Consider the following 27,618-nt stretch of genomic DNA (forward strand, 5'->3'; position numbering starts at 1 on the left):
ACAAAGGACTGCCTATTCAGTTTCACCCAAGAATATTTTTGCAGTAGTGGTGATTGAACCCAGGGCCTTGCCCATGCTAGGCAAGCACTCTACCACTGAATTGCATCCCCAGCCCCTGCCTATTCAACTTCAAAAGAAAACATTTTGAACTATGCAGTTTCTTGAGTCAGTGTTATGTTCAATTCTAGATATGTTTCTTGCTTGAAAATTTGATTCTTACATGAAAAAGTAAAATCCATTCCAGAAATAACGTGTATGATAAATTAGGCATAAGTGTTTGTCTTTTTTTTTTTTTTTTTTTTTTGATTCTCAGGATTGAACTCAGGGGTGCGTTAGCCCTGAGCTAACACCTAATTTTCAGTTCTGGCTCAGGGAAGGACCATGAACAGAGAATTGAAACTGGACTGATAGAGGGGGTAGAGTTTAGGTAACTGCATACAGGATGAGACTTGGAAATGTTCCAAATTTCTGACATTTTGCATTCAGGAGTCCTAGGCTTCAACCCTCCCTTTATCATTGTTACTGTGTGTCTGAGCAAGGCACATTACCTCTCTGAAGTCCAATTTCTTCACCTATAAATTTAATGAAAATGCATATTCTAGAAGATTCCTTTGAGCTCTTTATTTCCTGAATTCTACACAAACCAACACTTTGTCCCCCACCCACTTTTTTTTAACTTTCCTTTGTCTTTTTGCCCAGGGAAGCTGCTTAATTTTCTTTGATGATAAAGGGACCAAGCTTAGTTTAGAGCTTTTTTTTTTTTTTGGTACTGGGGATTGAACCCAGGGCTTTGTGCTTACGAGGCAAGCACTCTACCAACTGAGCTATCTCCCCAGCCCCAGTTTAGAGCTTTAAAAGAAAGAAAGGCGGGCTGAGGATGTAAGTGTATGATAGAACACTTGCCTAGCATGCAGCGGCTCTAGGTAGAGCTCTAGCACAGCAAAGAAGGGAGAGAGGCAGGGAGGAGAAGATATAACTGTCCAAATTATTTTAATACTAGGAATCTTAGAAAATATATCTGCCTGAAGAACTTTCTAGAATCTATGCCCCAAGTTGGGAGGGTGGCCTTTCAGTAATTTTTGTCTGAAATAAGGGTAATTATGAACTTCTATACTTGCATTGTTAATAACTATTGTTATTGAAAAGTAGGCTTCAAGTTGGTTTTCCACCTACTGATAATGTGTATGACCTTGGACAAGTGATTTACAAAGTTAGTTTTTTTGTAAAATGGGGAAAGACCTATATTATGATATTTAAATTTCACAAATACTTATATGGTGCTCCTCATTAGCCAGGTAGTATTCTAAAAATTATACAAATAACTCAATCCTTGTAACCACCCTCTGAAAGTTGATGCTGCTATTAACCCCAGTAAAAAAACTAAAATAAAAAGATATTGTGTAACTTGTACATAGCCAAACAACTAGCAACTAACTAAACTGGTGACCTGACCTCAGGTTCAACTCTTAAATATTCTAAATACTATGTCATATGAATTAAAATGAAGAAGCACTTGATAAAACACAACTCAAAAGGATGGGGGTTATCTTTGTTTAATTAAATGTTTGAATATGTGACAATGAAAATTTATCACAAATTTTTAAAGCACAATATATCATTATAATAACATACAGCTTTTCAGATTGTACCTCATATTGCAATGCTTTGGTCATAACTTTGAACTTTAGTGGTTATTGTATAGTATAGATATAGAGTGGAGATATTTGGTTGAATTTAAACAAACTACACTCAAGTTCAGAAGGTTACTTTTAAAGGTTGGTCCCTGGGTCTGTTTACACATCACTTATGTTATTCATTATTGTGTGTTTAGTGTTTAAAGAAATTTGGTTTAGGGGCTGGGGAGATTGCTCAGTCGGTAGAGTGCTTGCCTTGTAAGCTTAAGGCCCTGGGTTCGATCCCCAGCACCCAAAAAAAAAAAAAAGAAATTTGGTTTAGGTTTTGTTGTTGGTTAACATAACAAAAAATAGCATTTCAAGATATTCTGTGAGAATATTTATGTATAATGTTAAAATAATAGTGCATGTATAAAATTACTCTTTTCATTTAGAGTCAGAGCTACTGTTTTTTACTAGTCACTAAAGTCAACTTTGCTTCTTAACTCTCTGTTTAAAGATTTCTCATAGTTTTTAAAATGGATTGCATTGAAAACCAAGAATACTGGCTGTATTCTAGTTAGGCATGGTGATGGCACATGCCTGTAATCCCAATGAGACTGAGGCAAGGAGGATCACAAGTTCAAAACCAGCCTCAGCAACAGTAAGGCCCTGTCTCAAAATAATAATAATAATAATAAAAATGGGCTGGAGATGTGACTGTGTGGTTAAGTGGCATGGGGTTCAATCCCTGGTACCAAAAAAAAAAAGGAAAGAAAGAAATTCTGTTTTGCAATATACAACTTTGAGCAAGAAAGTTGATGTTTTTGTACTTCATTTTCCTTATGTTTAAGTAGATCAGATTAAATGTTTGCTAAGGTTCTTTATAATTCTCATTTATAACAGAAACCTGTAAGACACATCTTTGAAATTGGAACTTATAAATGAGAAACCAAAAATACTTTAATAATTATAGAATTTAATCCGTTAGTAGATGTATATCTATGAAATGTTAAGAATATTATTATAAAGAAATGGATGGACTGATGTAGCTATAGAACTCTCAAGATAACGCTGAATTTTACCAAAATTGATGTTGATTTGCATTGACCTGTCCTTTCCTTTGTCATGTTCACATTTGTGATCAGTACCCCAAGCTTTGGAGAAGGTTGGGAAATTAGCAGTACAGCCTGTCCCTGGAACAGTGTGAAATGTACCCATGTGGAGATGAAATTGATGACTTTAGATTGTGTGCCAGCACCCTGCAGTAATCATTCATAGCTTAGGTGGCTTATGTAAGTTCTGGGGAAGAGTACAAAGTCAGTGAAAGATCAGTGCAGAGAGGAGTTTGGAAAGACTTCTTTTGTGGAAAAGATAGGGAGTCAGGCAAGTTCCTTTAAAAGCCCTGGTTTAGTGAAAAGCAGAGGAAGGAAGAAGAAGGCATGCTTGATATGTTTAAAAAAAAAAAAAAAAAGAATGAGCAATGGCACAAGATGGGAAATGAATAGAACATTGTATAGATAGCAGTTTGACTGGAACCAGAAACCAAAGACCATGGAGAGATTGGTAAAAGAATTGAAGAAGACAAGGGGATCTTAACTAGGGACACCTCATTGTGTAACTTGAGAGCAGCATTCCTGTCAGTACCTGCCATTGCACAGTCTATGTAGCTGACTGTGTGGTAACTCTGGCCCCACTCTTAGGCTTAAGAGTTTATACCAGATTCATCAGACAGGGAGCCAACAAGCAAACAATAACAATCAAATCTGAACTCAGAGAATTGTCATGGAATGGGTTTTCCAGAAGATTAATCTGCACTAGGGGCAAGATGGATAAGGACTGGTAGTTAATCAATCAAAACAAAGTTCTGGGGGTCCTCTACCTCCCAAGACTTGTGAGGACTATGCTTGCATCTCTCTGGGAGCTAGTCAGACTGGCTGTTGTTAGAGGCTTGCTCTTCTGGCTCTAGAGTTTAGCCAACTACTTAAAATTCCCATTTGTTTTAACAAGAAAAGTAAATATCTTAGGCATTGGGACAACTGAACACTGAGTGATACATAGACGAAATGGACTAACTTGGGAAATAAATTCTTTGTCATTAGAGGTATTCTAAGACTGGTTGGTAAATGCTTGTGAGGGAGGTGTCCTTGAAGGGATCAAGTAGGTGATTGAATTAGACTTGTTCTCAGGATTTTTTCAATGCTGGGAGTCTATGAATCGGTTCTTTAGAAGCTTAGGGAAATCCTAGGAGAGAGATTATAACACTCCCTCCTTCTTAAGAAACCCCAAAAGAGAGTTCCTTTAAGCCAATACTTATAATATACACACATTGCTGCTGTTTTTGGACCCTTCACTTATAATGAAAACCCACGATAGCTCAGAGCTACTTCAGAACTCTGTTTAAAGGGAATGAAGGAAGAATGTCTTTCCCAGGGCTGAACTTCTATATATGCTGTTCAACTTATTTCTAAAGCTTGCCAAAGTAGTACAAAGATTCCTGGCTTCTCTTACTACAGAACAAATTGGAAAAAGAGGCCTGGGAAGAACCTGGGGAGTTGCTAAGAAGAAATTTTATCCAAAAATATTATTTTAATTTCCTAGAAGACAATCTGGTAATGTGAATAAAAAGTTTCCTTCTGTGAATTTAACCCAAGGATATAATCAAACAAGTACACTGAACCAAATGTTCAAGGATATTTACGAAAATGTTTATGCCTGTTTAAAAAAATGGAATCAATCAAATGTCTAATAATACAGGAGTGTTTAAATATATTGTGATAGTTATATCTAAAATAATAATATACATCTACTTTTGACAAGGATGTCTGTAGTAAAAAAAACAATGCTTAAAAAGAAAGAATGTATAAGCATGTTTGTGGGATTGCATGTGCTTACACATACATAAGACATGTACAACAAAATACTATAAGTTCTATAAGGCAAACACATAAACAAGTATACTAAATTATAAAATTTCTATTAACTGAAAAATAACATGTAAGTGAAAGCCCTATCCAATGTCATATATTTAAATAAATTAGAGTTATTACTTTTTGAAATCCCTGTTATCTCTTAAAGTAGTTCATAGTTTGGTTACTTAATTCAGGTATTTGTGGAGCCATTTAGATAGAATACTAGTTCTGGTGTTAAGAAATTAGAACTTAGTAATGTGACATACTTTTTCTCTTTTCAAGAAAAAACATTTAAATTAGGTAAGAACTAGAATATGATATTGATAATATCAGGTACTAAAGACTTCATTTATTCAACAAATATTATAAAACCACCATGTACCAGAAACTTTTCCTATACACTGAGACTTAGAGCTTATATTCTAGTGGTGGCAGAGAAGAACAAAAGAAAATTAAAAAGAAAAATCTTAGAGTTAAGGGCTATGCCTTAATTACAAAAAGAGTGACGTAAAAATGATTTTGTGAATGTCTATAGATGGTGGTCAGGGAAGTCTTTTCTGAGCAGATGACACTGAAGCTGAGATTGAGTGACAAGGAGTTAGCCAAAAACTCAGGCAAAGAACATTCTGAGCAGAGTATCTCAAGTATTAATGAATGGGTCCTGTCCCAGGAACCAAGAGTTGAGCAAGACTGGAATTGTAGGAGAGAGAGAAAATGATAGGTGATGGAGTTTAGACCTCTTTTTACTTTTAAGTATCTTTGGAGATTTGTTAAGAACTATTGGGTTTGGTGATGATTGCAAGTTATTATTGAGGAGGAAGAATATTCAGTGACTTCTCCCAAATAATTAATACAAGTTATAAGTCAAAAAGATTAGTCTTTACTCTTTTTTTTTTTTAACAAAATGTTGAGACCCTGCACCAAATAGAAGAAAAAGTGGGTCTAAATCTTCATCATGTCGACTTAGGACCAGACTTCCTTAACAAGACTCCCAAGGCACAAGAAATAAAAGCAAGAATCAGTAAATGGGATGGATTCAAACTAAAAAGCTTTTTCTCAGCAAAGAAACCAATAATGTGAAGAGAGAACCTACAGAGTGGGAGAAAATCTTTATCACATGCACTTCAGATAGAGCACTAATCTCCAGAATTTATAAAGAATTCAAAAAACTTTACACCAAAAATACAAATAACCCAATCAATAAATAGGCTAAGGAACTGAGCAATACTTCACAGAAGAAGATATACAGTTGATCACCAAATATATGAAAAAATGTTCAACAGCTCTAGTGATTAGAGGAATGCAAATCAAAACTACCCCAATATTTCATCTCACTCCAAGTAGAATGGCTATTATTAAGAATATAAGCAACAATAGGCGTTGGTAAGGATGTGGGGAAAAAGATACACTCATACATTACTGGTGGGATTGCAAATTGGTGCAGCCACTCTGGAAAGCAACATGGAGATCCCTCAGAAAACTGGGAATGAACCCACCATTTGACCCAGCTATCCCACTTCTTGGTTTATACCTAAAGGACTTAAAATCAGCATTCTACAGTGACACAGTCACATCAATATTCATAGGAGCTTAATTCACAATAGCTAGATTGTGGAACCAACCTAGATGCCCTTCAATAGATGAATGGATAAAGAAACTATGGTATATACACAGTGGAATATTACTCAGTCATAAAGAAGAATAAAATTATGGCATTTGCAGGTAAATGAATGGAGTTGGAGAATATCATCCTAAGTAAGATAAGCCAATCCCCAAAAACCAAAGACCAAATATTTTCTCTGATGAATGGATGCTGGTACAAAACAGGAGGACATGGGGTGGAGTAATGGAAGAATGGAGGAATTTTGGATTGTGTAGAGGTAAATGAGGGAAAAGAGGAAAGGAAAGATGGTGGAATGAGACAAACATCATTACCCTATGTACGTGTATGATAACGTGAATGGTGTGACTCTACATCATGTACAACCAGAGAAATGAAAAGTTACTCCATTTGTGTACAATGAATAAAAATGCAGTCTGCTGACATGTATAACTAAATAGAAAACAAACAATAAAAAATAAAAAATATATAAAGAACATTTTTTGCATATAGATAAGCATCTTAAAATATAAGATAAGGCTACAAAGCAGTATGATAGGTTTTCCTCTGTCACTTGTAAACTGAATTAGAAGGCAGTTCCCAGAATTGATAATTATGGAGATATTATCATGTTAGTTAACCATCAGGATAATCTGCATTTAACTAAGAATCAAGGGATCTGGGTTCTGGTTACTGTTTTGCAAGATGTGATCTTGAATAAGTCTCTCACTTTCTGGATATCAAACCCCAGATATGCAGGGAGTTAAATGAGGTCTTTTTAAATATCCTTCCAACTCTTATGTTGTAATGCCATGAAATCAGAGTAACATGTTCCAGACTGTTTGGGATCAGGGATTTTAGAACCTGTATTCATAGTACTTTTAGAATTTCTACTTTTCCAGTCTTATTCTTATTTTAAAATGTATATATTTCTCTGATGTTCTTCTTTGCATTTAAATATATTTTTCAATTTAATAACTTCTTTATTGTTAGCAATAAAAAATTTCCTAAAGTTCCTCAAGGATGTATTGTTTTTTGTTTCTTTTGTTTCTTTTCTTTTTTTTTTTTTTTTTTTTTTTTAATTTCTCCAAGATCTCTTTGGAGATGTGAAGGTCAAAAGCTTCCCTACTTCCTTACATTTTCCTGAGATTTACCACCTTTTTCCCAAATCCAAATCACTCTTCTTGAATTCTAGGACCTTGGAAAGATATGAACAGAGCTTAGTCTGCAGTAGCTACATTTATAACTTCATTTGTCAAATCTGTTACATCCATTTGTTTGGAGCCAAGTTTAGTATGGATGGCTATGGTGACATAACCTTAGGATCAATTGCTATAGGTCCTAAGGGAGGAAGTGGTCTTTCTGGTTTTTTGCTCTGGCTTCTAGCCTTTTGTGCCATCTTTGATAGGCCTCAGCACCAGAAGGGTACTAAGCCAAGGCTTGAGTTGCCTCAACCAATCCACAGCATTCCTGCCTGGAGAGGTATCTTGGAGGGCCGTCTCTTGTTTGTTTTGCTTAAAATAAGGCTGAAAGTTAATGTATCTCTGAGTAATTATTTGTATTTTTCTCTTTATTCTCCAGATTGTATAATTTTTCAATGAATTGTACTTTTAATTGGGTAAAAAGTTATTCAATTTTTTCATCTTTTTTTTATACTGCTGGGAATTGAATCCAGGGCTTACTTTGTGCATACTAGACACACACTCTACTCCAGTCCTTTTTTTTTTTCTTTTGGTATTATAGATTGAACCCAGGTGTGCTTTACTGCTGAACTACAGTTCTGGCCTTTTTATTTTTTATTTTGAGACAGGTCTTGCTAAATTGTTGAGGCTCATCATCAATTTGGGATCCTGCTCACTCAGTCTCTCAAGTTGCTAGGATTATGGCTGTGCACTAAAGTGCCCAGCTTCCTAGCCCTTTTTAGTTCTATTTTGAGACAGGGTCTCACTCAGCTTCTCAGGCTGACCTTGAACTTGGAATCCTGCTGCCTCAGACTTCTGGGTAACTGGGATTATAGTGAACTGAAATCACATTTTTTGAAAGTTTTATTTTTCTCAATATATTAGTCTACTTGGACTGCCATAAAATATCATAGTCTTGGGTATCTTAAACAACAAAAATTTATTTTCTTACAATTCTTAAGGCCTAAAGTCTAGCATCAAAGTGCCAGCATGATAAGATTCTGGTCAGGGCTTTCTTCTTGGCTTGCAGACAGCCACCTTTTCCCAGTGTATTCACATGGCTTTTCTTCAGTGAATGTACTAAGAGAGAAAGAGACTGAGACCTACCTTTTTTAAAGCTACCAGTCCAGTTGGATTAGAACCTCACCCATATGATCTCATTTTACCTTAATTATCTCCTAAAACCCTATTCCAAATACAGGCACATCTGAGGTTAGGACTTCAACATACAAATTTTGCAGGAACACAGTTCAGTCTATAATACACAATAATCTGTCTATCTTCCTATCTACCTACTTATCTACCTATCTACCTTCAAAAGACAGTATATCACTATGTTGCCCAGGATGGCCTTGAACCTCCTGGGCTGCCTCAGCTTCCCAAGAAGGTAGGACTACAGGTACATGCCATTGTGCTTGTCTTACTTATTTTTAAAATTTTTTGACAAGCATTTTCTGTAATTTCATAACAAAACATTTTAGTTATTGTCAAAATTATTTTAATTACAAATAACCCACTCAAGAAGCTTAAAGAAATTGATTAATAGGAATATAGAGTTCTCTCTTAGTAGTCCTCCTGAGGGACTGGAACGTTTTCAGAAAATGAGACAATTACTTTTTATCTGGTTTCCTGTGACCATGAGGTCCCTTGTCTCTCATTTACCATCTCTCGTTTCATTCTCTTCTGTACTGTTGCATACCCATTTGAGCCTATAGCCCTGCATAGGTCCTGAGTGTACACTGCCTCAGTTCAAGGTATAGTAGGCAGGAACCAACTAACATCTCTGGTCCTTATTCCAGTGTCCTGGGAAAGAGATTCTGGCCCACCTTGGGTCAAGAACCCACTTTAAATCAGTTGTTTTTGGTGGGGTTGGGGAACAAGGCTATAATGGTTAAAGAAAACTGAAATGTATGCTCTTTTTTTGTTGTTGTTTTGTATTTAGATATGACAGTAGGGTGTACTTTGATATATTACACATACATGGGGTGCAACCCTTTATAATTTTGATCCCATTCTTGTGGTCGAACATGATGTGGAGTTAACTCTGGCCATGTATTCATATATGAGCATAGGAAAGTTATGGCCCCTTCATTCTACTGCCTGTCCTGTTCCCATTCCCCCTCCCTTCAAGTGTGTACTCGTGACAGTGGGGACAGTTATAGCTTGCACCTATGTGATGTTAGAGTTCTTACAGGTATGTGTTACTTTTATTTTACAGAGGGAAACATGAAATGACTTGGCTTAAGTAGCAGTTTACTATTGTGGAAGCCTTCCTTAACCACTGTCTGCTACCTTGTGCCCCTCCTGTGGTTGCCATTCTTTGCTCTGGGCCCAGACTTCTAACCTTTTTATTAGTGGTTAACTCAGTACAATTTGTATTTGATTGTTTTATCTACCAGTTTGAGAATTTTTAGAGTGTGGACCCATGTGCTATATCATTTAATTGGAGAGTATTTATAAACTGGATAAATTAAGGCTAGAACTCAGGTTTCCTGATTTGAAGTTCAAAACTTTCCCCTTGTAGTATATTAATGCCCTAACTTTTAGCATCTAAGACTAAGTTATAGTTTTAGCCAATTTCCTTGATAACAGTTTACATTTTATCCAATGAAATAGAGTTGTTTCTAGCCCAGTACTTCACAGGTAAAGATAAGAGCCTTCATTTACATGACTTAAATGATGCTAAGGTCACTGTGAGTTGTGCCAGTGCTCAGCAGCCATAAGCAAGCTGATATGATACTCCTCAGCAGATATCCCGAAACTTTGTCACGTGTGAGGGTGATGTGAGGCAATATTTAGTAAACACTAGCACTATAGAAGTTTTACTTTCATTGTGTGTGATAAAATAATGATGTAAAGTTGCTATTAGTTCAGTGATGCTTTTATATGAATTTATATTTTAGTAATCCAATTGGTATCTATAGATTTTTTAAAAAATAATAGCACATACACGAGACATTACTTGGGCCATGGACCATCCTTGGGACTGGAATAATTGACATCTTGGCATCATTCAGCATTCAGTAGATTAGAAGCCACTTCTCTGCTATAATTCTTAGCTTCCCAGGATTATACCACATGCTGGGAGAGGGAATAGGGTGAGCACAGAGAATGTCCTGGAAGTGAAAATCATGCCATATAATCATGCCATGACAAGCCTGAGCTACCCTTGAAAACCCACCAGGGAGGTATTGAATAGATTCCTTTTGTGTGTTTTTTGCCTCCCTCTTTATGAAGGACACCATAATTTAATTCAATGAGTCCCAGGAGACCCTTGATTTATGACCTAATTTTATTCCCAAAGGAAAGTTGAGCTCTTTCCCTTCCCATTGGCATAGTATTATAAAAATTAGGGTCCTATTTTTGGAAAACAATTATATACCATAAAATAAAAATATCAAAATCATTAAAATTTATGTGAAATGTATTATTTTCATTTATATTTCAAAGAATACATGGAAGTATATAAAAGTAAATTTTATAACCATAATGAAAGACAGCTTGTATGCTAGTTAAGAGCCCCAGTACTGAAACCAAACTGGGTTCAAATTCCAAATTTGCTATTTCCTGTTGGAGCTATCTTAGGCAAGTTACTTGTCTCTCCATGCTTCACTTATCTATAAAATGGAGGTAGTAGTCATCTTCTAGAGCTGCTCTGAAAATTAATCAATGTGTAGAAACTACTTAGCACTGATAATATCAGAGAATGATAAGTTATCAAGTGTTGACTGTCATTTTATATGTTGCACATGATTATTTTAGAATTTTCTGAAAGTTCTTAAATTTGGATCAATAAAGTTTACTCCCTGTAAGAGTACTCATAATCTGACTCTAGTCTTTCCTTTCTCTTACTTTCTTTGCAGAAATTCTCTGTCCAAGTTGCACTTTCTTTCTACCCATTGCATGCTGTACTTTTTTCTTTAAATCATCTCTAAGTCATAAGAACTATGTGTGTTATAACTTTATGTCCCCCATCACCTAATACAGTGTAGTGAACACTTGAAATATTTGTTGTTTAATTTGCAGAGATAAGAACAACATTTTCAGAATTATAAATTAAATGAAGTATTGTGTGCACATTTGTTCATGAGTATTCGACTTGTATAGCAAGTTAATTTTTAAATTGTTAAGCAATTAGAGCACTTTGAGAAATTTTTAAATTAACTAAATGAAAACATTGGTAGGTTAGATTGTTTTGAACTATGTAATAACCAAAATATCATATTTCTTGTATTACACAATAGACCTCCTTCTAATTCTAGCTAATTATAGCACTTTTCCCTCTGAAACAGTTATCACTGTATATAGCAAGCATTGAGAACCCTGTGGCAGTGAATGTCCATATCACAGATTTAATGCTATGAAAACAGGACTCACTTGAGGGGAGAGGGGAGAGAAAGGGAGAAACACAGTGGTACTTGCATTTTCTTTCTAATACTTAATAATAACAGTAAAACATCTTACCAGGGGCTGGGGTTATGGCTCAGTGGTAGAGCACTTGCCTACCGTGTGTGAGGCACTAGGTTTGATCCTCAGCACCACATGTAAATAAATGAATAAAATATATGTCTATCAACATCTAAAAAATATTTTTAAAAATCTTACCTAAAAATATGACATAATAAGACATTTTAACCTTTTGGCTATTAGTGATTTTTATATTTAAAAAAATTATACCTGTTTAAAAACACATAATTATTCATCAGATGAGCATAATCTTCAGTAGTTTAATTGAAACCTAGGTAAAAATAATTTTGCCATAATTATTTTTTATTTATGCCATAATTTTAACCAGTCTGTTCACCTGGAATTTGGAATCATTCATCATCTCTTTATAATTCTGTATACTGTGTGAATCAAGAATTTTCTGTATTTTCACTTTTCATTAGTGAATATGGAATGTAATATTTGTTATTTTAGGCACAATAGATGAGTTCTTTTTAAGAATATTTAAGGGGGGTTTGGTTCAATGAGGAGGGATTGCGCAACTACAGTGTGCAAGACTTTGTGTTCAGTTCCCAGTACTGGAAAAAAAAAAAGTATGTTAATGTGATGAATATTTTGAACATGATGCAAAGATTTTCCTTTTTCTTTTTATACCAGATTCTCTAGATGAATATTTTGAATATGATGCAGAGGAGTTCTTGGTCTCTTTGGCCTTGTTAATAACAGAAGGTCGAACACCTGAATGTTCTGTGAAAGGTCGAACGGAAAGTTTCCATTGCCCTCCAGCACAGTCTTGTTATCCAGTAACTACAAAACATGAATGCAGTGACAAGTTGGCCCAGGTGAGAATCAGGTTGAATGCTTTAAAAAAAATTATGTAAACTAGTGTAAATTCTGTTATCACCTTCATTATATCACAATTATAATTTTCACATTTAAATATAAAATTGGCTCTTAACCAAGACTTTTGAAAGCAGGGCAGGTAGCTTTGTGGATCAGTGAGGGGGTGGGTAGCCAGTTTCACATCTGCCCTCTCATTCTCTCAAGTTGACTCTCAAGTTGTTCTGATTGCGTTTTCCTTTAGAGTTTCAGCCCTGTCTCTTCCACTTAGTATTCATGTTCATTTAGTAAATTAATTGAGGATTATTTTCCTCAGCGTAACCAATTTTCCTCTGTGCTCCTTTTTTTTTAATGGGAGAATACTCTGTTAGTGTATTAATTTTTTGAATAATAACTTAAAATATTTTGGTAGGTAGAGTACAATTTGGCTTAGGAATTTTTCTCCCAGTTATTAGTTTATCAAATGTAGTCCAGGGCTGGGGATATAGCTCAGTTGGTAGAGTGCTTGCCTTGCGAGCACAAGGCCCTGGGTTCAATCCCCAGCACCACAAAAAAAAAAAAAAAAAAAAAAAAAAAAAAAAAAAAAAAAAAAGTAGTCCAAATATTTAAACTTTAAAAAAAAAAAAACTTACCTATTTTAAGTGTTTAATGAAAATGAGTTTGTTTTCAGATTTAAGAATTAAACCAGGCATGGCACATTTGTAATCTTAGTGACTTAGGAGGCTGCGATAAGAGCATTACAAGTTTCAGGCCAGCCTGGGTAATTTAGGAAGACCCAGTATTAAAATAAAAATATGAAAGGGCTGGGAGTGAAGCTCAGTGGTAGAGTGCCCCTGGGTTCAATTCCTATTACACAGAAATAATTAATTAATTGATTAACCTTTCCTATGAAATTAACAAACTAGACAAGGCTGGGTCAACTCAGAGACCTGTCAGGCATTGTATATAGCAGTTATTTTTTCACAAGTGCAACAAAGATATCTTCCCCAAGAAAATTTGCATCATAAATACCAATACTAATCCCTATACTTAGAGCTCACTAGCATGAATACATTACTTAAAATCTAAGTAGCCAAGCCTGAACAAAGCTCTGCAACAGATGACTCCTTCCTAATTAATATCTATCTACTTTACAATTTTAAAACTTAAAGATAGGCAGATTATTGAGAGATTTTGCTTACATTCATTTTCTCTAAGTGTCGCCAAGCCAGACGAACCAGGTCTGAGGTCACATTGCTGTGGAAGAATAATCTTCCAATCATGGTAGAAGTGATGCTACTACCAGACTGCTGCTACAGTGATGATGGGCCTACCACAGAAGGCATTGATCTAAATGATCCTGCAATTAAGCAAGATGCATTACTATTAGAAAGATGGATCTTGGAGCCAGTTCCTCGACAGTAAGTTGTTAAGCTTAGTTTGAAGTTGTTCCTGATAAATCAAGTTTTTTATTACTTCCTAAAATTTTTAAAAAATATTGTATCATGTCTTTGAATCTCTCTGTGTAGTAAAATTTAATACTTAGATGTTTAATACTTATGTTAAGTAATTATAACTTTGACATTGGTACATTCATTCCTCTGCTCTTGAAAGCCTACCTCCTGAATGATATGTTTATTTCAGCTTCTCTCTTCCTATGATTCAATCATTGTGTGCTTGCTGACATTTAAATTATGCTTTGTTACTTTCCTTAGGAATGGTGATAGATTCATTGAAGAGAAGACTCTTCTGTTGGCTGTCCGCTCATTTGTGTTTTTTTCTCAGTTAAGTGCATGGCTGAGTGTTTCTCATGGTGCTATTCCACGAAATATTCTTTACAGGTATGTCTAGGGCAGAAATGTACATATTCACATTGCTGAATGCAATTTTAAAAAATAGTTTTTCCTTCATTTCTGAATATAAGTGGATAAAATTTAATGAGGTTTTTCTCAAAACAAGTTTGAGAAATTTAGATTGAGTCAGTATGAATTTTACTTGTTAGAATAAATTTGATAAACTTATTTAGAGAACAATTTACTGCTACCACTATAAATTTGGAAACATTTTGTGGGCTTCTGAATTTATTTTCTTTTCTCTCTCCTTCCTTCATTCCTTTCCATACAGGGGATTGAACCAGAGGCACTTTACCACAGAGCTACAAAGCTATATCCCCAGTTCTTTTTAAGGCTCACTAGGTTGCTGAGTTTGGCCTTGAACTTGAGATCTTCTGCCTCAGCCCCACTAGTAGCTGGAATTACAGGCATGTACCACCATGACTGGCAAACGCACAAATTTTAACTATACAGTTTGATAAATTTTTTGTGTGTGTGGTACTAGAGACTGAACTCAGATCTTCACACATGCTAGGCAAGCACTCTACCACTGAGGCTACATCCCCAGTCCTGAGTTTCTTGGCATCTTGAAAAATATGAATATAGCTGGTTGTGGTGGTGGCATGCCTTTAGTCCCAGCTACTTAGGAGACTGAGGCAGAAGAATTGAATCTGAGGCCACTGTGGGCAATTTAGTGAGGCCTTACCTAAAATAAACACGCGCATGCACACACACCCCCTACAAGCAATTAATTGTCTTTTTAGGCAGGTGATCATGAGATTTCTCTTAGTCACTTTGCACAATAAAATTATCTGAATCCATTTATTTTCTAGTAAATAAGTTCTTTTTTCTTTTTATTTTGACAAATATATTTTTCAATGACAATATTCTTGAACTTGAATTCTTAAATAGTCTGGTATTCTTAAAAAGATTATCTCTTCCAAGCATTAAGGTACGACTCATGTTGGTTTTATCAAAGTGATATGCATGGTAAAATGGTTAAAAGCAAATTTCAGTGGTAATTAATGCAAATAAAGATAAGTATGTGACTGTTTTACATTTTTAAAATAATATAGAAAGATAAAGATGTGACTTTTACAATCCATTGATTCTGTATCTTACTGTTTGACTCTAGAATCAGTGCTGCTGACGTAGACCTTCAGTGGAATTTTTCACAGACTCCAATTGAACATGTGTTTCCTGTTCCCAATGTTTCTCACAATGTGGCCTTGAAAGTCAGCGTTCAGTCTTTACCCAGACAATCTAGTTACCCGGTTTTGACGTGTAGTATTCACACTAACATTGGCCTGTATGAGAAAAGAATTCAAGAAAATGAACTTAAAACTCATCAGCACCGAAATTCTAATGAAACAGAACAATGTAGTCCAAAGAGTTCACAGCGTCTGTGTAGCAAACCAGCTTGGACCATGGCTTCTGAAAGTGTATTACATGTAAAAAAGGGCACGACTCCAGAGTATACTGCAGCCGTCAAAAATGTCAAACTCTATCCAGGCTCTGGCAATAAATCTGACTATGGGACATCTCAAGCCAATATTTTGGGCTTCAGTGGTTTAGGGGATATAAAGTCACATGAGACATCAGTGAGAACTTTAAAATCATTTTCAATGATTGATTCTAGTGTCTCTAACCACCAGAGTTCCTGGCAGTCAGTTGGTGAGACTAACCCTTTAATAGACTCTTTAATACAGGATCGACAAGAAGTTATTGCAAGAATTGCTCAGCATTTGATGCATTGTGATCCAAGCACTTCACATGTTTCTGGACATCCATTTACTACTCCAGAGTCTAGTTCACTTAATTCAAAACTTTACCGGGTTTCACAAGAAAATGAAAATGTGAGAAAATGTAAAGAAACTTTCTCTGTTTCTTTTGGTAGTTCAGAGTTTACTTCCTCAGAAGGCACCAATGAGGGGAAAATTCGAGTAAAACCAGAAACTTCTCAAAGTGAAACTTGCATTTCTAATGGTCTTTATTCTCATCGTTCTGTTGGAGAGACTAATCCTTTGATAGGTTCTTTACTCCAGGAACGACAAGATGTTATTGCAAGAATTGCTCATCATTTGGAGCACATTGATCCAACAGCATCACATGTTCCTCGTCCGTCATTCAACATGCATGACTCCAACTTGGTTCCTTCTAAAGTATTTAGGAGTTCATATGAAGACAAAAATTTGCTGAAGAAAACTAAGGATGATGCCTCCTCCATTTCCATTTCTCATACAAAATTTTCTTTGTTAGGAGACAACAGTGATGAGAAAAACTTAATACCTAATAAATTTTTTAGTTCCTTTAAAAGCAATAGTAAAGGAAAGTCTTCTTTGAAACCTCAAATAAGAAATCAGTGTCAGAACAATCCTAGTCAAATCATCCAAAATATATATCAGGAGACACAGAACAAAGCTACTAGTGTATTGACTTCTTCAAATATGTCTCATTGCAATGAAAGTAACTTAGATTTGATAAGCAGATTGGAAAATGCACTTTCTGAGTCACAATTTAAGGAGCAAGAAATTACCAATGGAATTGATAAACAGTATTCAGAGTGTAACAGTATTGACAAGCAGATTTGTACAAATAAGTGTAAGGACAAAATAAAAAATGAGAATTGTAATCCAGAATCTTTTGACAGTCTCCAGTATGATAATTCAAAAACAAATAACTCAAAATTAAAAATTACTATGTTGGAAATGTCTGAATATCTGAACAAATATGAAAAGAATTGTTCAGATAAAGAATCAAAAAGCCCAAAGACATGTGAGCAAAATACTCGACTTAATAGCATAGAAAATCATCTCAATAAAGACGATGAAGGTTTCAAATGCAAAAAACCAAACCAATTAAAAAATAAGGATAAGAAAGAAGATTCAACTGATGAAAAACCTCAAAATTGTTCTCAAAGAAAGAGTATAAAAAACTGTTTGTCAACATGTGAACGACTTAAAAATACAGAAGTGTTGGTAGGTAACATCTAATATTTTAATAAATCTCAACTGTTATGGTTTGAATTTTGTTCACAGAAGATCTAGTTATTAAAGGCCCATGGTGTCCATTATCTATAAAACACACACTCTGATATAATCAGCTTTCTACAGAACTGTTAACCTCCTTACAAATAATATACTCTTGTGACAGTAAATACTAGGTAAGTAGAAAAAATAAAGATCTCATGGTTGAAAAACTGCTCTTATGGCAGTAATTTTTTTAGTGATTTATTAGGTCTATTATTGAGACCTTTTAACTCTGTCCTTCCCCCTTATCCACAATCTAAAATATCTGTTAACTTTTTCTTCTATTCAATAGAACTAAAGTTTTTAATATTTGGTCTATAAATTTAGGAGAATGAATACTACTTGACATATAAAAATACTTTGATTTTGTATAGTATTTGTATATTGCTTTCAGTTTTAGCACATAATTACAGAACACTTAGTTCTTTTGTACTTTACCATGACAGGTAGGACAGATAAGGAAACTGAGACTCAGAGAGAATAAATGACATACCAGTAGCTGTACTAGTCTTTGGGGGCCGAACTGGCACACCATGCCCTCTCCTAGGTCTTTTGACTTGCAATCCACAGTTCTTTCTGCCTCATATAATGAAGGACAAATTTGTGGACTGTACAATTCTTGGGTTCATTTTAATTCTTCCTGTTTTATTTTTAAATTTTAGTACTTAACGAATAATTGATGAAGATAAACAGGAGTTCAAAAGAAACTATGTTAGCTTAATTTTTTTTGTTGGCAACTCTGGCCTAGTATGCATAAGTTTGCCCACTATGTTATGCCCAGCCCCAGTTAATAGCTTTAGGCATGTCTCTAGGAGAATCATTAAGCTATTAGTCAAAACTACTAGTTGTAGTTTTGGCTTCACAGTTTAGTCCTTGAGTTATACCAGATAAGTCAAATAACTTCTAAAAATCTCATATGTCAATTTTGTAAGAAGGCTAAATCTCTTTTTGCCTCTCTGAGTTGCGTTGATGATTAAATAAAAGATTTTAAAATAATTCATAAACATGTAATGTTCTATCTAAATGAAATATATTCCCTAAAACTACAATTGTCACAGAAATCTGTCCTGGCCTTCAGAATATTAGGGTTTTGGCTGGGCCCACCACTGCACACCTATAATCCCAGCTATTTGGGAGGTAGAGGCAGGAAGATCCCAAGATCACCAGCCTGGATAGCATAACAAAACCTCATCATTTTTTTATTCTTTTTTGATACCTAATAGATAAACTGGCCATTGTTTTTCAAGATACTATAATTAGTTTTTTCATGTGCTTGTTTTAAATATAATCATATGCTGTTTACTAGGTGTTCAAGTATTCTCTTCTACATATTTTAGATGTTAGTTTACTGAATCTTCTCACTAGCCTATGATGGTAGGTGCTTTTACTAATTTATAGATAGAGAACTGTAGCCCAGAGATTAAGTAATTTAGGCAAGGACTCAAAGCTAATACATGGTAGCATCAGGATCTAAATTAATCCTTTTTTCCCTAATTTTTATTCATGTGTTCTTTATGAATTTCTGATCTTTGGACATATATTTCCCAATTTAAAAAAAGTTAGCCTTTCTTTTTCTGAGACAGGGTCTTGCTCTATTGCCCAGGCTGACCTCAAACTCCTGGATTTAAGTGATTCTCCTGCCCAGCCTACTGCAGAGCTGGGATTATAAACATATGCTACCATACCTGGCTTACTTGTTTCTTGAATAGCATCAAAACTGCAGTGCTGTGACTGCTTATTTCTTTCTTTCTTTATTTGGTACCTGAGATTGAACCCAGGAGCAGTTTGCCACTGACTCACATCCCCAACCCTTTTTTATTTTTTATTTTGAGATGGAATCTCCCTTTGTTGCTGAGGCTGGCCTTGAACTTGCCATCCTCCTGCTTCAGCCTCCTGAGTTGCTGCATTTTTGAATTAATACTTATGTTTTTGTATCACCAAATTAAATCCTCTGAAAATGACTCTCACTATAATTTTGTTTTAGAATGTCATACTAATTTTTCTACTCATGAATAGTTTTTTTTTTTTTTTACAAATTAAATATTAGTTTACTAGATGCTAGATTCTGAGTAAACATGTTGATAAGGCAATTGTATTGGGGAGTACTTTAGAACATTTGTGTTTTTCAGCATATTAAAAAATCTTAGGCATTGTTTTTTAATTAGAGTGTGTGTATGTGTGTATAAACATAAAATAGAGATACATTATCAGCTTCAGCACCAGGGGTATAAACCTCAAAAAGCATTAGGAATGAATCTAAAAACTAAAAAGCTATACAAGTTCTTTAAATGGCATTTAAATATACCATTAAAATCTAATACTTAGGTGCTATGGCACCTACTTATAATTTTAGCAGGATCACAAGTTCAAGACCAGCCTAGACATTGAGCAAGACCCTGTCTCAAAATAAAAAATAAAAAGGGTTTGGAATGAGATTCAGTAGTAGAAAGTCCCCTGGGGGTCAATCCCCAGGACCACCAAAAATAAATAAATAAATAAAATCTATTTTCTTAACAGAGGACCACATTGAAACATTCAAGTGTTTGGCGAAAACATAATTTCCATTCCTTGGATGGAACCTCAACCAGAGCCTTTCATCCTCGAACTGGATTACCTCTTCTTTCAAGTCCTGTAAGTGCTTTTTTCCCTCTTATCTCATTCTGAAAACCTGCAAACATCTGAAATATTTGCAAATAATTATATTCAAATTTTAATTGAAAAAATTTTAAGTACTTTTGAAATAAATTTTGAGTTGTAAAACATTTTATTGTTTGATAGCACAATTAACAGCCAGGTGATAATATGGAAAAAATACTAAAATAAAAATTATATTTATTTTATTAGGATTAAAAATTTTCCTAAGTTTCTTTTGCCTAATATTTTTATTGTTATTAATATTTAAAAAACCTGGTGTCAGGGCTGGGGTTGTGACTTAGTAGTAATGTGCTTGCCTAGCACATGTGAGGTTCAATCCTCAACACCACATAAAAATAAATAAATAAAAAAAAACAAAGGTTTGTGTCCATCTACAACTAAAAAAAAATATTTTAAAAAACTTGGTGTCTAAAGGGTTTTATATAATAGTTATAGCTGGGTGTGGTGCCTATAATCTCAGCGACTCAGGAAGCTGAGGTAGGATGACTGCAAGTTTGAGGTCAACCTCAATGTAGTGAGGTCCTCAGCAACTTAGAGAAACTGTCTTAAAAAATAAAAAGGGTTGAGAATAAAGGGTTGAGAATAAAGCTCAGTGGTAAATCTGAAAAAAAAAAAAAGTTTTTATATCTCAGTAAGTACTGACACTGATGAATGTGCCTGTCTGGAAACTAAATTGATTTGTGTCTTTGACTTTGAACTCATGCATTTAGTTGTCATATTGTGAGACATATAAATATCACTATTCTGTGTTTACAAATAGATTTATAGATCTGAGTGCAATGGTTAAAAACATCTCTTTGGAGTCACACTGACTTCACCATAGCTTTGTGACATTAGGTAAGAAAGAATCTCTGAGACCTTCAGGTTTTCATCTGTAAATAGGGAGAATAAAACCTACCTTAATAGTATGGTGATAATTAGAATCATTCTTGGTACATAGTAAGCACTCTATAATTAGTTGGTGTGACTGCCATCTCAGTTAAACCTGAGGTAAGACAGACTTTGGTCAATATTTTGGACTGAAATAAATACAGGAAAATTCTTCCTCCTTTTCAAGTCCTGGATGGAATATAACAACTTCTAAAGACATAATATAGTATAAAAATAAGAAAAATAAGTCTCCAATTACTAACTTAGGGGAAATTGTAGCTCTCTGGGAAATCTGAATCTAATGCAGAGTGAGGGATAATGCTCCTACTAGGCCAGGAGTCAAGGCTGCAAGTTTGCCTGAGTCATAACGAAAAAACTAAACTCTTCATTAAAGCCAGGAAAGGCCTGACTTTCTATTAAATGAGACCAAAAAAATTTTAATTCACCTATTTACTGAAATATGTATCAAGGAGATGTGGAATGGTTGAGGAAAAATAACCCCCAAAAGAAATTGGACTTAAACGGAAGGCAATTATAGGCAACATAAATTCAGAAACCCTACAATGAGATTCAGAAATGAAATAGCCATGAAAACTAAATTTGAACCCAAGAAATCCATTGTGTACCAGTGAAGGAAGCAAACTCTCTCACATCTATAACTTAGGGCACCAAGGATTGATTTTCTTAAAAATTACGTCTTCTTGAAGATGATCTCAGAGGGAAAAAATTACAAAGCACCTTTAAAGAATCATTAGTAGAAACAAGAAATACAAGAATTCACATATAGGAACCTGTCATCAGAGTAGCCTGAAAGGGAGTTAAATATAATTGTTTAAATGCTCTAAGTGCTAAATGAAGGCAAAGATAGGGAATTAAGATGAAAGAACACATGCCTTTGAAAAATAACTAAATAGAAATTATATATATGAAAAATATATTTGAATTATGCATAAAGTTGGATAAAATAGTAGGTTAATGGAAGAGAAATTTAGCAACTGAGTATGTACATACCTAGCACCTAGAAGAAAGTACAAAAAGGGAAAAAATGGTAAAATATGAAAGAGGCACAGAAAATAGATTGATGTGTTCAGTGTAAGTCCAGCAGATATTCTGAAAGAAGAACTAGATGAAATAAGGAAAATGTAATTTTAGAATAAATGAAGGTAGAGAACTTTCCAGAAATCATGAGTTTAGATTGAAAATTTTACAAATAAGTTCTGACTAAAATAAATAGCATGGCGCCCTTATGAAACTCTCAAAAATGTTAATGTGTAGATATTTCAATGTCAATTGGACCAATGAATCAGATATTTTACATGTTTAATATTCTAGACTCCAGCCTAACTTTCATATTATATATTTTATCTTTAATTTTTCTCTGGGTATTTTTTTTAGGATATTTTGAGTAAGTGGTGGTTTGTCTTAAACACAATCTGATATACAAAGTGTTTGGAAATCCAAAGTATTATTTTTCAAACCTATTTTCTGTAAAGCCTTAGACTTCTTAGGAATGTTGCAGTGATTGGGATGGGCAAAGGAGTGTCGAAGCTAGCAATTCCAATACAGAAGTATATAAATTTTAAAAATTAAAAGTCGTGTGTTTATGTGTGTGTGTGTGTGTGTGTGTGTATGCGTGTATGTGTGTGTATATTCTATGTAAGATTTGATTTTGGAAAAAGCTGGTTCTATTCCTCAAAAACTCAAAACCTAGTAAAAATGTTTTAATTATAAGTTTTTTCCATACTGTTAATTAGATGAGAACATAAGAAAGAATATGTAATAAACAGTATTATTTGAAGTAAACAGTTATGAGAGAAGTTTTATTATTTTAAAGATAGGTGTAGCTTTCATTTGAAAAGCAGTTTCTCAATTCAAGAAAAAAAATGAGTCTTTTGATATTCCAAATGATTATTTTGACCTTAGGTTCCTCAAAGAAAGACACAATCAGGTTGCTTTGATCTGGATTCTTCATTATTGCATCTGAAAAGCTTATCATCTAGAAGGTATTTATTTTAAAATTCCTTTGTGTACATGAAACAATTTCACACAATTCTGGTCTTTCACAACAAATAACATTGACTGTAAAAGTCAAAATTGTAACAAATCTTATTTTCAGAATAATACTATGTACACACAGTTATTAAGGATAAATCAGAAAGAAATTAAGAGAAATGAGTAGCAATAATATCTCTGATCATTAAACTCTACTTTTTATTCCTTTGCAAAAAATAAAGCCTTAACCTTTTTTCCATGTTGGCAAGTAATACTCAGATTCTATTCCTTCTTTCTTTCTCTCACATATGCTCAGCAAATACTCTACCATTGGACTGCATCCACAGCCTGCTGATTATATTCTTTAGTCACATAATTTTGCCTTTGTACTTTTATTTTCAGCTAAAAATGAAGATTGATATAGAAACCCGAATTCTTAAATATTTCCAGTAGTTGCCACTATATGATATGTCATGTGATTTTCACCTGGAAACTCTCTGGCATGATTAATATACACATACATACATATATCCATCCTTTATCAAATATATGAATATCCTCCATAATATTGAATAACAAATATGAAATCTAATCTGAAATTTTAAACCAGAAGTTTTATGTTTTAAAATGCTATAACATTAATTTTATTATGATGGTTTCAGTAAAATTGTTCAGATTCTCCTAATTTAATTTTGTACAAAAGTAAATAGAAAATATTGTTGTTAATGTATTCTTTTGCTGATTTGTTTTTTGTTTAGTACTCGGCCATGTTTAAACATTGAAGATGATCCAGATATTCATGAAAAACCTTTTTTGAGTTCTAGTGCTCCACCTATAACAAGTCTTAGTCTTCTAGGAAATTTTGAGGTAATGCATTTTGAAACTATTTTAAGAGCTGAAGTTTCTTAAACTTGGTTCAGGATATCATTTATGTTTTTAACTTTCTTTACAAAAAGGGAAAAAATAAATCAGCTGCATTTTTCCAAAAGTCTTGAAATCAACTTTTTAATTTTGTTTTGTTTTGTTTCACGAGAAGTTGAAAGAATTGTTAGCAATGACATCTTAGAATTGGCTAACTGGTAGAGGAGGTAAAGGACTTTGGTGAAATCAGGTTAGGTAGAGGTGTTTGTTACTTTAACCAAAAGGAAAGACTTTACCATATCTTCTCTGACAAAATTGGCTCTGTTAGCCAAGCACAGTGGCGCTTGCCTAGAGACACAGCAGCCCAGGAACCTGAGGCAGGAGGATCATTTGACCAACCTGGGCAACATAGTGAGACCCTGTCCAAAAAAAAAAAAAGACTCAGCTACCCAGGAAATGTGATAATGGGCTGATAACAGCCCCCACAGCCCCTTTATGATCAAGGAGATCAATTCACAAAATCAAATGGTTCTCTGTACTTTATTTGTAACTTCTCTGTAAATATAAATCTACTTTTTATTATAAAATAGTAGAAGTTTTAAAAGATCAAATGGCTAAAGATCTCTGATATATGTACTTCTTTATTTAATATGAATATTTCTACTTGGGAGCAAGCATATCATAATATCATGGTTTAGATATTCATGGATTTTGTTTTGTTTTTTCAATTTTGAGGATTGAACCCAAGACATGCTAGGCAACTACAGTGCCATTGAGCTACATCCGCCACCTTTCAATTTTTTTTTTTTTTTTGAGACAAAGTCTTGCTGAGTTGCCAAGGCTGGCCTCAAACTTGCAATCCTCCTGCCTTAGCCTCCCAAATAGCTAGATGTGCCACCAAACTTGGTTATCTCTCTCTAATTAGAAATCACCTAAACATTAAACATGTACTTGAAAATGCCATTTTAAAAGTGATTTTAATTGGTGAATTTTTTAGGGAAAAATAATTTAAATTTTATATTTTTAATTAAAATAAATAGCTTTACCAGAGTTGAGACACACAGTATGTGACCATTGTGCTTTATAATTATTTTAATTTTGATGCTATTTTTCAAAAGTTTTAGTAGAAAAAGAAAGGAAAGATATTTTGTGTTAACTCATCTCTTTTCCATGTCAGTTTTAAACTCTATTCCTCTTTGTTTTAGAGTTAAAATTGCATAGACCATAATCAGGTGCTCTTCAACCTTTATACTATAAAAATGTATAAAAGGTAGTAGAAAGCAGTCTGGTATATAAAAATCTTAGAAAAAGGAAGACCATTAAAAGATTGATACATTGTTGTTTTCAGAGGGTTCTATTGGTGCAAATATTCATACATTTTGTTATGGGAAAACTTAAGGGAAAAATACAGGGAAGTTCTGAGACTGTCCAACCCATATTTGTTCTCTTTACAGTGAAACTGATATGCTCTTCAGTAAATTATAGAAGGCATTTACTTGGTGAATTTGACATTCTGTGTCTACAAGAAAGGTGTATTGGGGAATAGTCTTGAATTCTTAACTTTCACATTGGTCTTGTTTTATGAAACAGGACAAAATCTAAATTCTTGTAATAATGTTCAGGGGAATTTGGGTGTTTTTACATTATTTACGAGACTTTAAATGGAGTCCTGTGAACATATTGACCCAGAATAACACTGGAATACAGGGATATCCTTCATTTCTTTTTCTAATTAGTCACCTTTTCTTGCTACCATTAAGAGTTTTCTATTGCAAAACCTTATATCCATTCAACTCATCTGTCCTGTGATTATCTTCTTCCATCAGTTCAGTCCAACATAATACCAACAACCACTGAAAATGGATTATTTTTCCCATACGAGAACCATTTAACCTAAAAAATTATTAGATATTAAAATTTGAACCATTTGATCTCAAAAATCTATTATTTAAAATTTATTTAATAAATATTTTAATAACTTTTAAATGTCTTTAACTTTATGGGGAAATCCTATTATTTAAAATTTATTTAAAACGTATGATATAAAAAATCCCATTTTAGAATAGAAAGTAAATTTAGATTTATAGAGAAGTCGCAAATAAAGTGCCCTCTGTCACAATAAAATAGCTTGTATTTTTCTAGAATTCTTTATAAATGGAGTCATACTATATTTGCTCTTGGCAAGTGGTTTTGAGGCTTCTTTTACTCACCATTATTTTGAGGTTATCCATGTTGTCCTATGTTTAAAAGAGTTCATTCCTTTGTATTGCCATTGTATGTATTACAGTTTATTAATTCATTTACCTAATTTTGGAAATTTGGATTGTCTTAGGTTTATGGGTATTACAAACAAAATTGTTATGAACATCTGTGCATAAATTTTTTGTGAACATAAGGTTTCATTTCAGTTGGGCAACTACCTGGAATTGGAACATCTGGGTAGTATTAAAGATACATGGTTAACTTTTTAAGAAACTGCCAAACTGTTTTCCAAAGTGACTATACTTTGGTTTGTCTTCCTTCCTTCCTTCCTTCCTTCCTTCCTTCCTTCCTTCCCTCCCTCCCTCCCTTTATCTTTCTTTCTTTCTTGCCAAGTGTGCCCTGCTTGAGAAACGGTGCCCTAACCTATAATCACATAGATTTTCTTTTATATTTTCTTCCAGAATTAGTTAATTTTTGTAAGTCATATGAATATGTGGTCAAGATTTATTTTTATGCATATGGATGTCAAATTTTCTAACCTTGAAATCATGTGTGAGTCCTAACTTTATTATTTTTTCCTCAAAATTTCTTTAACTAGTCTTTGATTTTTTTTTAAAATCAGTGTTTATATTTTTCAGCCTACAGATTTTTGGACATATTTTTGTAGATGTATACTTAAGTGTATAATGTTTTCTGGAGATATTGTAAAGTATACTTAAAAATTAAGTTCAAATTGCTAATTACTAGTATATTAAAATATAACTGTGTGTGTATCACTTATTTCCTTGCTCAACTCACCAATTTTAATAGGTTTTTAAAAAAGATTCTTTAGGGTTTTCTGTACAAACAGTCATGTGATCTACAAGCAGGAACAGTTTTGTTAGTTGTTAATTTATTTCCTTTCATTGTCATATTGCAGGACCCAGCATGTACTGTAGGCTAGTATATTAGATTCACAAAATTTTGAATTATCCAAGAAAGTTAGCAACTAATATTTGTCATTTGTCTTATCCATATTCATTTTTATATTGCTCTTCCTATGAAAATTTTATTCATCTTTAGAATAGTTTTCTTTTTTTGGAGGGGCACTCCACCACTGAGCCACATCCCCAGCCCTATTTTGTATTTTATTTAGAGACAGGGTCTCACTGAGTCCTTATCTTTTGCTGAGACTGGCTTTGAACTTGGTGATCCTCCTGTCTCAGCCTCCAGAGCTGCTGAGATTATAGGCATGCACCACCGTGGCCTGGCTTAAGTATTTCTAAAGCACACTTACAGTTCTTTAAATTAAAAGATAAGATACAAATAACATACAAAAGCATTTTTAAAAGAAGCAGTATTTCTTAATTAAAATTCTAAGTGATTGGCTTCATCTTTTGACGGAACATGTCATGTTATCTGTTAAGTTTTCAAGCATTTCTATGCTTAGTACCATAAATAAGCACTGTAATAGATAAATACCTTCTCCGATAGAGCACATTTTTTTACTTATAGATGTAAAACTAACATATTACACATTTAGGTATAAGTGATAGTGAAGTTCAGGGAGTCCAGCATTGGTTGGAATAGTGAGAGAAGGACCAATTGTATAGGAAGATGGATGACT

General features: G+C 33.9%; 1 protein-coding gene across 8 annotated transcripts in view; it reads left to right on the forward strand.

Annotated features, from left to right (window-relative positions):
- Atosa (atos homolog A) overlaps positions 1–27,618 on the forward strand; it is an 85,316-nt gene that overhangs the window by 45,399 nt on the left and 12,299 nt on the right. For all 8 annotated transcript variants that reach the window (XR_007106891.1, XM_047538139.1, XM_047538095.1 and 5 more), the window contains 7 exons: positions 12,410–12,594; positions 13,790–13,992; positions 14,287–14,412; positions 15,539–17,381; positions 19,950–20,063; positions 22,881–22,960; positions 23,708–23,816. Coding sequence is in view for 7 of the 8 variants with exons in the window: in XM_047538139.1 (XP_047394095.1) it covers positions 12,410–12,594; positions 13,790–13,992; positions 14,287–14,412; positions 15,539–17,381; positions 19,950–20,063; positions 22,881–22,960; positions 23,708–23,816 (2,660 nt within the window). In the remaining variant the exon portion in view is untranslated. The remainder of the gene's footprint in view (positions 1–12,409; positions 12,595–13,789; positions 13,993–14,286; positions 14,413–15,538; positions 17,382–19,949; positions 20,064–22,880; positions 22,961–23,707; positions 23,817–27,618) is intronic.

This window comes from Sciurus carolinensis, chromosome 2, assembly GCF_902686445.1.
Source record: "Sciurus carolinensis chromosome 2, mSciCar1.2, whole genome shotgun sequence".
Taxonomy (NCBI): Eukaryota; Metazoa; Chordata; class Mammalia; order Rodentia; family Sciuridae; genus Sciurus; species Sciurus carolinensis.